The 11,460-nt window shown below is 44.0% G+C and overlaps 1 protein-coding gene across 4 annotated transcripts in view; it reads left to right on the forward strand.

The window, feature by feature from the left end:
- Positions 1–11,460, forward strand: part of KIAA2012 — a 126,173-nt gene that overhangs the window by 111,707 nt on the left and 3,006 nt on the right. For all 4 annotated transcript variants that reach the window (XM_082466983.1, XM_082466985.1, XM_082466984.1 and 1 more), the window contains 5 exons: positions 3,712–3,826; positions 5,328–5,665; positions 7,550–7,731; positions 8,366–8,538; positions 9,365–9,584. In XM_082466983.1, the coding sequence (XP_082323109.1) occupies positions 3,712–3,826; positions 5,328–5,665; positions 7,550–7,731; positions 8,366–8,538; positions 9,365–9,584 (1,028 nt within the window). The remainder of the gene's footprint in view (positions 1–3,711; positions 3,827–5,327; positions 5,666–7,549; positions 7,732–8,365; positions 8,539–9,364; positions 9,585–11,460) is intronic.

The following is an 11,460-nucleotide window of genomic DNA, read 5'->3' on the forward strand; positions in this document are numbered from 1 at the left end:
GGCCTCTAAGTGTTCAAGTAAAAGGAAATGTTTCACGTCTCTCACTTTAAATCAAAAACTAGAAATGATTAAGCTTAGTGAGGAAGGCACAAGGAAAGCTGAGAGAGGCTGAAAAGCTAGGCCTTTTGCACCAAACAGTTAGCCAGGTTGTGAATGCAAAGGAAAGGTTTTTGAAGGAAATTAAAACTGCTACTCCAGTGAACACATCAATGGTTAAGAAAACAAAACAGCCTTATTGCTGATATGGAGAAAGTTTGAGTAGTCTTGATGGAAGATCAAACCAGCCACAACATTCCCTTAAGCCAAAACCTAATCCAGAGCAAGGCCCTAACTCTCTTCAATTCTATGAAGGCTGAGAGAGGTGAGGAAGCTGCAGAAGAATTTGAAGCGAGCAAAGGTTAGTTGATGAGGTTTAAGGCATGAAGCCATCTCCATAACAAAAGTGCAAGGGGAAGCAGCAGGTGCTGAGGCAGAAGCCTGCAGCAAGTTATCCAGAAGATCTAGCTAAGATAATTAACCGAGGTGGCCACACTAAACAACAGATTTTCAATGTAGATGAAATAGCCTTATGCTGAAAGAAGATGTCATCTAGGACTTTCAGAGCTAGAGCGAAGTCAATGCCTGGCTTCAAAGCTTCAAAAGACAGGCTGAATGTTACGGGCTAATGCAGCTGGTGACTTGAAGTTGAGGCCAATGCTCATTTACCATTCCGAAAATCCTAGGGCCCTTAAGAATTATGCTAAATCTATTCTGCCTGTGCTCTGTATATGGAACAACAAAGCCTGGATGACAGCATATCTGTTAACAACATGGTTTACTGAGTATTTTAAGCCCACTGTTGAGATCTACTGCTCAGAAAAGAAGATTCCTTTCAAAATATTACTGCTCATTGACAATGCACCTGGTCACCCAAGAGCTCTGATGGAGATGTACAAGATTAATGTTGTTTTCATGTCTGCTAACACAACATTCTGCAGCCCACATGTCAAGGAGTCATTTCAACTTTCAAGTGGTATTTTTTAAGAAATACATCTCGTAAGACTCTAGCTGCCATACCTAGTGATTCCTCTGATGGATCTGGGCAAAATCGAGAACCATCCGGAAAGGATTCACCATTCTAGATGCCATTAAGAACATTTGTGGGGAATTCTCTGATGGTCCAGTGGTTAGGACTCAGCGCTTTCACTGCCGCGGTCCAGGTTCAATCCCTGGTTGGGGAACTAAGAACCTGCAAGCTGCAAGGCACAGCCAAAAAAAAAAGGAACATTTGTGAGTCATGGAAAGAAGTCAAAACATCAATATTAACAGGAGCTTGGAAGAAGCTGATTGCAACCCTCATAGGTGACTTTAAGGGGTTCAAGACTTCAGTGGAGGAAGTAACTGCAGATGTGGTCAAAATAGCAAGAGAACTAGAATTAGAAGTAGAGCCTGAAGATGTGACTGAATTGCTGCAATCTCATGATAGAACTTGAATGGATGAGGAGTTGCTTCTTATGGAGGAACAAAAAAACTGGTTTCTTGAGATGAAATCTACTCCTGGTGAAGATGCTGTGAAGATTGTTGAAATGACAAAGGATTTAGAATATTACGTAACTAAGTTGATAAAGCAGCAGCAGGGTTTGAGAGGATTGACTCCAATTTTGAACGTTCTACTGTGGGTAAAATTCTATCAAACAGCATTGCATGCTACAGAGAAATCGTTCATGAAAGGAAATGTCAATCAATGCGGCAAACATCATTGTTGTCTTATTTTAAGAAATTTCTGCAGCCACTGCAACCTTCAGCAACCACCATCGTGATCAGTCAGCGGCCATCAAGGCAAGACCCTCCACCATAAAAAGATTACGACCCATTGAAGGCTCAGATGATGGTTAGCATTTTTTTAACAGTAAAGTATTTTTTAATTCAGGTATGTACATTGTTTTTTTAGACATAACACTATTGCACACTTTAGACTACATAAGTAAACAAAACTTTCATAGGCCCTGGGAAACAAAAATATTCATGTGACTTGCTATATTCCAGTATTCACATTTATTGGAGTTGTCTGCAACCAAACCCACAATATCTCTGAGGTATGCCTGTACAAGAATTTTAGGAGTTCTGTGTCAGAGGCTAGCGACGAAGACCAAATATATATTTCTTATTATGTCACAACATCACAGGTACTGAGTGGGTAGTCGTGGCCATCCTCTCTTTGGAAGAAACTCTATATTGTTCCAGCCCATGGGGAAAGTTGAAGACTGACATGGCTGTGGTCATATGCTTGAAGTTTCCCAAAAGTTAGGAAATGATGCAGCAGTGAATAGAGCTGGCTTTGATTTGATTTAAACTAGTTAACCATTAATTGTGGCAACAGCAATCTATCAAAGGTGAAAACTGCTTCACTTTGATCCAGCTCTGTAGATGATGGTTTAGCATCAAAAAAGGGAGCAGGGAATTCCCTGGTGGTCCAGTGGTTAAGATTCGGGCCTTCACTGCCGTGGACCTGGGTTCAATCCCTGGTCAGGGAACTAAGATCCCACAAGCTGTGCGGTGCAGCCAAAAAAGAAAAAAGAAAAGAAAAAAGGGGGCAGATCATAAAGTATATTCTATTTCTCTTTCTTTTTATGAAATTATAACTGAAATTATATCAAAGGCTGAACCTTAGGATCTCCCTACAAGCGCCACACTCTCTAAATATCACTCTTGGGACTTCCCTGGTGGCACAGTGGTTAAGAATCCACCTGCCAATGCAGGGACACGGGTTCGAGCCCTGGTCCGGGAAGATCCCACATGCCGCGGAGCAACTAAGCCCATGCGCCACAACTACTGAGCCTGTGTTCTAGAGCCCATGTGCCACAACTACTGAGCCCGTGCGCCTAGAGCCCGTGCTCCACAACAAGAGAAACCACCACAATGAGAAGCCTGCTCCCGCTCACTGCAACTAGAGAAAGCCCGCGTGCAGCAAAGAAGACCCAATACAGACAAAAATATATACATAATAAATAATTAATTAATTAATTAAATAATTAAATAAATAAATAAAATTTTTAAAAAATAAATAAATATCACTCTTCTGCTTCATATGGAACCCACGTGAATTCCATTCTAAGCCATTCTGTCTTGTTCAACATAATCTCCCTTTTGTTTTTTGTTTCTGTTTGTTTTATAAATTATTTATTTATTTATTTATTTATTTTTGGCTGTGTTGGGTCTTCATTGCTGAGCGTGGACTTTTCTCTAGTTGCGGCGAGTGGGGGCTACTCTTTGTTGCAGTACACGGGTTTCTCATTGCTGTGCCTTCTCTTGTTGCAGAGCACGGGCTCTAGGCGCACAGGCTTCAATAGTTTTGGCACATGGGCTCAGTAGTTGTGGCTTGTGGGCTCTAGAACGCAGGTTCAGTAGTTGTGGCACACGGGCTTAGTTGCTCCACGGTATGTGGGATCTTCCCAGCCCGGGGATCGAACCCGTGTCCCCTGCATTGGCAGGCGGATTCTTAACCACTGCGCCACCAGGGAAGTCCTGTTTGTTTGGTTTTTGGCCATGCCACAGGGCTTGAGGGAACTTAGTTCCCCGACCAGGGATTGAACCCAGGCCCCGGCAGTGAAAATGCCGAGCCCTAACCACTAGACCGCCAGGGAACTCCCAACATAATCTCCCTTTGATGGTTTTTTTTTTCCTTGCTTTCTACATATATCATGTTCCTTTTCCTTATTTTTTCACCTTTAGGAGATGGAGTTGATTGACAAAGCCAAGAGAAAGAGAAGAACCAAGACAGATAAGTCCAAGGCACCCAAGAGGGAGAGAGAAGGAAAGCTCGGTGGGGAAGCAGAGGCTGCTGTTGGTAAGGGACCATCCAGGAGAACACACCTAATGGTAGCCAGGAGGTGCCATGGAGAATCAGCATGGATCCTATGGGACAAACTATCTGTGTTGAGTCTCCTTGACTACCACAGCTAAGATGGTGTTGCAGCCTTACTTCATGTCAATATCTTGGGAGATAAGGATAGAGGAAACCAGGGGACCCTAGAGACCTGTAATCAGCAACAGAGAAAATTACAGTAATAACACTAACACCTATTAAAGGAATACCCACTGAATTAGGAGCTCTGCATTTATGACATCATGAAATCCCCACAACAGCTCCATAAAGTAAGCGCTATTATTATATCATGTGGAGAGGTTGGGTGACTTGCGTAACATCAAACAGATCAAACGGTAAAGTGGTGGACCCAGGGTCTGGACCTGTCATTTGATTCCAAACTCGTAACTCTCAAACACTGCCTCTGTGAATAATAAATATGTCATAATCTGAGAATTGGTCCGTGAGAGCATTTGGGAAGGGGAAGGTTGTAACATGCTCTGAATGGTTACTCCAGCTGTCATTTTTCTTCTTGGTTCCTTGTGTTGCACCTCACAAGGAATTCAGGTTCCTATGCTTCTGGGGACTTTCTTTTCTTTTTTTTTTTTTATTAATTTTTATTGGAGTAGAGTTGATTTACAATGTTGTGTCCTGAGGACCTTCTTTAACATAAAACCTACACTCATTCTTTCTCGGCCATATGAAGACCCTCGAAACAAATCAAAGGCTGTCAAAAAGGATGACGTTGGATAGTTTCCTGGGTCAGATCTTTTTTTTTTTTTAAATCAAAGTGTAGTTGATTTACAATGCTGTGCCAATCTCTGCTGTACAGCAAAGTGACTCAGTTCTACACATACATTCTTTTTTTATATTCTTTTCCATTATGGTTTACCCCAGGATGTTGAATATAGTTCCCCATGCTCTACAGTAGGACCTTGTTGTTCATCCAGATCTATTTTTGAGGTCTGCTTTTTAAAGTCTTGCTGAATTTACATGGTTGTAGCCCATAACTTGGGTAGCATTGGCAGGACTGGGAAAGGAAATACTTGTGGCCCCAGAGGAGAACTGAGGAAGAGGCCTTAGAGTATGGAAGGTTTAAACTTTACCAGGTTACACAGTTGCAACCTTAAGCTAGACTCCTGAGGCATGACTTTCCAGCTGTACCTATAGCTTCCCTCCAGAGAGTCTTACCCCCACCATAGGTCAGGGTAAATCAGAACTTCTTTAGTAGTAAGACTGCTGAATTACAGTTGATCCAAGTAGGATAAGGCAGTTTCTCAAAGGGTAGTCTATGGACTACCCTTCTCAAAACGCTTGGAGTGGTTGTTAAAATGCAGATTCCTACAGGATCAGACTCTAGGGGTGTGGCTCAGGAATCCGCACCCAGGTGATTCCATTGCACACGGAAGTTTTAAAGTTACTGAAAAGGATGCAGCGATCACGTTTATTAGCTATGTCTCTATCCCCCATTGTTCTCTCCCAGGAAAGTCAAAGGAATCAAAGGCTGAAAAGAAATCAGAGCTAATTCCCAAAGAAAAAAAACCTGGAGTCAAAAGGAAAAAGACACAGAAGGAAAGGAATCTGGAAATAGTAGCAGAGCTGGGTGGGCCTGATGCCATGAACTCTAAGAAAACTAAAGACACCTCAGATGGAGGTTTCTTTCCTTCAGGCTCTGTTGTAGAGGACCCTTGGCTTTCTTCCGAATTGGATGCCCCTGAGAGCCAAGTTTCTATAGATGGAAGGTCATCGCCTACCCAGACTGCACCTGTCCCTGGAAACATGGAATCTGAAGAAGAGGGAAGCCATAAGGACCCTTCCAAGGTAGGGTCCAATATTCTCACCTTGGCCAGAGGGGTTTCAGTCCTCACTGGTGCAACTGCAGAGGTGGGAAAAACTGCCCTGAATTACATTGCAGTTACTGAAACAGCTCTACTACATAGTGGCTTTATTTGTTCTACTTTGGTACCTTCTGACCCTTTAAGGAGCCAGATCTGATCAAAGACACAGGGTGGCAAAGCCCCTCTGAAATGATGTATTCTGTGAGGCTCTCAGACTACTAGGGCAGGTACCCACCCTTAAAGAGCAGAAAGTTGGCACAGCACCCATTTGTGAGAGGTACAGGCCTCACAGTTACAGGGAAAGGTGAATTCAGGCCTCAGAGCCAAGCACATATTCTTGACTTGGCCTGGAGATCATGTACTGCTTGCCTCTCAAAAGCTGCAGAAATTCCTCCATTCCTAATCTGCTTTTCTGCGGCACACATCTGGGCCATGGGTAACTTATACACACACATCTATCTCCCTTTTCTTTAAACACTGCAAACGAACCCACAGCTAAACCACTATGGTTAAACTCGCGTAAGTTACATGCAAATATGGTACAACTCTGCTGAATTTCATTTAATCTTTACAGCCACACTTGTGACCCAGGTATGATTCGTCCCATTTTACAGACTTAGAAGCTGAGGCTTAAAAGAGTTAGATGTTTGTTGCCAGAAGTTACACAACCATCAAGTGGTAGAGCCGAGACTTAGATGTTTCGACTCCAAAATCAGAGCTCTTGTCACTATTTTAAATTATTATGTATTTATTTATTTTACAGCCTGTGGTCTTCCAAAAAGGATTTCAGAAAGATTTTTCCTTTCTAGTTCTCAATCTTCCCAGCTGCCTAGACTATAGCATTCTGCTTTATACAGCAGATGAAAATTTTAAGCTGTGGGCAGAACTTTTCTGAGCCTGCTATAGACTCAGAATGTCTAGATTTATTGTCAATCCACAGTACCATGCTCAGCAAAGGCTAAAAAGCAAGGAAGTATCCACCCCAAGTTGGATACACAGAGTGCCCATGGAAGCGTTGCCATTCAAGGTTCCCCTCAGGAGGATACTTCTGACTGAGGAGGAGGCATCAGGAAGAAAAAGAAAGCTAAGACACTCTTCACAGAAACTAAGAGAACGTTTCATTGAAAAGGTGGATTTGCATAGGATTAAATATGAGTCTGACACATCTACACCTAAGTCTGCCCCTAAAACAGCCTTTTTCTAGAACCTGTGGTTCTGAGCCCTGGCTTCACGTTAGAATCACCGGAATATGCTTTTTTAAACCACCAAGAAAAAAGTTTATTTAAAAAAAAAAAAAAAAGGAGTTCCCTAGCGGTCCAGTGGTTAGGACTCCAAGCTTTTACTGCCGGGCCTGGGTTCGATCCCTGGTGGGTGAACTAAGATCCCACAAGCCCTGTGGCATGGCCAAAACTATTAAATTAAATTTTTGAAAACCCACCAAGGCCTCCCACCTAGGTATTCTCATTTAATTGGTCTGGGTGGGGCTTTTGGCCTCAAGTACTTTTTAAAAACTCCTTGGGTGATTATAACGTGCGTCTAGACAAACGATGTACCAGACATTATGTTGGCTCTTTCACTATTTCAGTTAATTCTGGTAACAGCCAGCTAAAAGGAAGACAATATCCAAGAAATTAAGTTGTTATCCCCAAATTCTGAAGCAAGTAAGAGAGAGACTTAGATCCAAGTCGATCAGATCCCAGAGCCCAGCCCAGTGGTGGCAGAGTTTATACGGCTGTGGTCAGAGTGTGGAAACCACCTAATCTCTAATTAGAGGCAACATCCCGTGGGTGGAGGACGGCTCGCTGCCGAGACAAGGTCCCCGTGACTACCGTACGTCCCTTGCACTAAGAACACTCTGGTTCCTTAGGTCCTCCTCGCTAAGAGGGAGCCGGAGAAAGCTTCCCGGGCCAGGCTGCGAGCAGAGAGGGCCGAGATGAGACGGCTGGAGGTGGAGAGGAAGAGAAGGCAGCGGGAGGAGGAGAGGCAGCTTCAACAGGAGCAGCTGGAGAGGACAGAGAAGATGAAGGAGGAGCTGGAGCTGGAGATCCGGTGGGTAGGGCAGCCACGGCGGCCACGGCCACGATAGGAAGCAGAAGATAAGGCAGGGGTTGACTTCCACGAGGGGTAAAGCTGGTTCTGAGGCTCATGCCCTGAAGTAAAACAGCACGTCTCGTTTTTCACTATCCTGGTTATCCTAGGAACAATCTGGACCAAAGATAAGATGTGGTGTCTTCAACCATTAGGGTTACTCCAGATAGATGTTCACGGGATCCTCCCGGGAGGGCTTTGAGATCCGGTCCAGCAAACATTTGTTGCGCCTCTTGCCACGTTGTCTGCATTGTGTTAGGCTCTTCCATAGGCCTCTGGGCTCATTTAATCTTCACAACAACGCTGTGAGACAGGAATTTCAAAATCCATTTGATAAGAATGGAAAATGAGGCTCTGGGAACTTAGGCCCCCGCGCCAGAGCACAGAGCTGTGTAGAAACTTCCAGGCTTCTAGTTCCAGGCCTGTTGTGTTCTTGCTTCTGCTCTTCAGTTAGGCTTCCCTTAGAAAACGAGTCTCTTCTGAATGGGACGCTCCGTGTGGCCTGCAGCCAGCAAAGCCTCCATCAGAGGCACGGCTTGTCCTACAAGGACAGTGTTTCCTGCCGTTTCTCTGACCAATTTGTGGGTTTTCTCAGCTTGAGGAAACAGAAACTCGAGGAAGAACAGCAGAGGCAGGAGAAGGAGGAGAGAAAGCAGTGGCTCCGGTTGCAAATGGTCCAAGAGAGAGCTCGGCAGCAACAGGAGGCGTTCCGGAGGAAACTGCAGGAACTGCAGAGAAAGCAGCAGCAGGAGGAAGCCAAGAAGGCTGGTGAGGGGGAGTCAGCTCTCGGCAACGCCCATCTATCTGGGACAGAAGTATATTTATCCCACTGTGGGTGTTCATTTGACTCTCCCCAGAGTTATTCCTATCCTAGGTCTCAGTGTGAAGCACTCTAAATGGATAAGCTGATTTTTTTCAAAGTGATTAATATGTGTGACTCTAGTGAGTTGAGATATCAGATCAAAATAAGAAAGACTCGTTTGTGGAAATGACTTTTGGGTCCCACTCCCAATTCAGTCATCTCCTGAAGTGGGACCCTGCCCCTCTCATTGCCCTTCCAGCATTGCTCAGAAGCTGCCTAAATTGGAGACATAGCCCTGCTCCTTGCTTCCTTCCCTAGCAGATGGAAACAGTCAAACATCTGGATAGCTTCAGGGCAGCCTTTCAGGTGATGTGTGGAATCTCTACAGCCTCACGTTTGAGGAATAGGAAAGCACTTTAGCAGATGACACCCTGTAGACTGGTCAGTCCAGCTGAGTAAGCACCAAGTTTCTCCAGACCCTGCTGTGACACCTGTCCCCAACCCATCTGCATACCACCCATGAATGTACCAGGCTCTGGAAACTTCTTCCCCAAGGTTTTGTATTCATTGCACACAGTGCACTGCACATAGTAGGTGCTTGATAAAGGACTCTTAAGTTAGTAAGTTAACCCAAGGTAATCCCCACAGAGGATCTGGCAACCTGCTGTCAGGTAAGCTACAGAATATCTCACTGGGAGTCCCTGGGAATCACAAACTTGAGAGTCAGATCAGAGAGCTGTATTCCCCAATAATGAGACCCCTGCTGAGCCTACCTGCCTTTCTGTTCTGCAGAGGCAGAGAAGCAAAGACAGAAGGAACTGGAAATGCAGTTAGCAGAAGAACAAAAGCGCCTGATGGAAATGGCTGAAGAAGAACGGCTGGAGTATCAGCAGTGGAAACAGGAAGCAGAAGAGAAGGCTCGGCTGGAAGCAGAGGACAGAGGGCGAAAGGAAGAGGAAGCAGCAAGGCTGGCTCTGGAGGAAGCCATGAAACAAGCCCAGGAACAAGCCAGGTATTTGCTATTTGGGCAACAGTTGCAGTAGTGGAATTGTTCAAAGGCTTGACTGCCTGCCACTAGTACTAGCTTTGCACTGCCTTTGGGCACATGAAGTTTTCCCACTTCCCATAGCATGGTTTGGAAAAACTAAAAAATAGAGATTCTCCTGCTGCAAAGGTCACAGAATTTCTTGATGGCTTAAAGAATTCGTATTGAAGCTAGAAGGGAGTTTACAGATCATCTATCTCAGCCCTCTGGTTCACAGGTGAGAAAACCAAGTCCCAGAGAGAAGGATCTTGATTAGGGCTAACAGTGACTTAGGGGCAGTACCAGGACCAGATCTAAGACCCCCTGGTCCTGAACCAGTACCTTTCTCAGTAAGTATTTATTGGGTACCTATTATGTGCCAAACACTATTCTGGACACTGGGAATTCAGGAGTAAACAAGACAGATGTCTCTTCTCCAACGGCATTTACATTCTAGGGGTGGGGGTGGGGAGACAGACTCTAAACAAAGATTTTTTTAAGCTGGCAATAAATGCTATTCAGAAATTCTTTAAAGATGTGATAGGATTGCAGGAGGTTTAGTTCAGACGGATCGGCCAGGGTAACACCTTAGAAGAGGTGATACATAAGGTGAAACCTGAATTACAACGAGTTAGCCACATAAACATCTGGAAGAAAAATATTCCAGTAGGTAAACAGCAAGTGCAAAAGTTCAAAGAAAGGAATGAGGCTGGCATGGTGGAAGAATAAAAGAAAGCGTGGCTGGAATGACGTGAACAAGGCACAAAGAATACTTCCAGATGAGGTCAGAGAGGTAGGCCTTGTTAGGAGAAATAGCCCAGAATCAGCCATCAGGGGCCAACAGCATTTCCCCCTTTGTTCTCTTGCAATAGTTATGATCACTGCATCTTTCTGCTAATAGAATCTCTTGAGTAAAGTGGTTTCAACTGACTCTTTAAAAACCAGGTCCTCCGTAGTGGCTGTATCATAAATTTCCCCTCTTAGTGAAGGCAACAAACAGTCATCCCCCTTTAGAACCATTAAAAGTGAAGGGTAAAGAAGCCCAACACAGAAAACCACAATTCCAACTTAACTGTAATCAATTTACCCCTTGGAAGTTATTTTCTACAACTTAAGCTTAATCTAAGCTAATAAATACTCTTTAGGGGACCAGAAAAAGAAGGAAGCCACAACAACTCTATTTCAAGGTTTTCCACCTAACCTTGAGTTGTTCCTCTCCTGAAACATTGCTCAGCTGTTACGCGAATTACAGAACAGATCATTAGGGAAGTCTTGATTCAATTCCAAAATTATGTGTTCCATGTATCATAGCAGTAGGGTTGGGTTCATAAGTATTGAAACCAAAAGCAAGCTATTGGAGTTGCAGTTTTCCACAAAAAGAAAACTGGCGAATAGTACGAGGGGAAGTTGAGCAACTTTGCAACACTAATCCAAGTAGCTGAAAGCAAAAAACCAAGTAATTAAAGGGATATGTGAGGGGTGTTAAAGAGCCTCATTCCAGCAAGGGTTAGGAGAACTTGATGCTAGCTAGCTTGATTTCGTCTTCACTTGTGTGACATTGGCCCAGGTAGAGTTAACTTCTTTGGCCTGTTTCTTCATCTCCAAAACAAGGGAGTCCCTTCCAGCAATACAAATTTAAGAACTGTTACACCTTTCACTTTCCTAGTAGGAGGATCATGATACTCTAAACCTCATATGTTAAGTCACTAAATGAACAGAGTATGAACTTCCACTAAAATGCAAGATCAGTAGCCCCAAGTCTAACTGATGATGACTGAAATCCAAAATTTTTCCACGAGCTTATAAGGACAATTTCTAGGATGCTTAATCAGTATTGTGATTGCGGGTGGGGTTGTTTCCTCAG

The sequence above is a fragment of the Balaenoptera physalus genome (assembly GCF_965194825.1).
Source record: "Balaenoptera physalus genome assembly, chromosome: 6".
Lineage (NCBI taxonomy): Eukaryota > Metazoa > Chordata > Mammalia > Artiodactyla > Balaenopteridae > Balaenoptera > Balaenoptera physalus.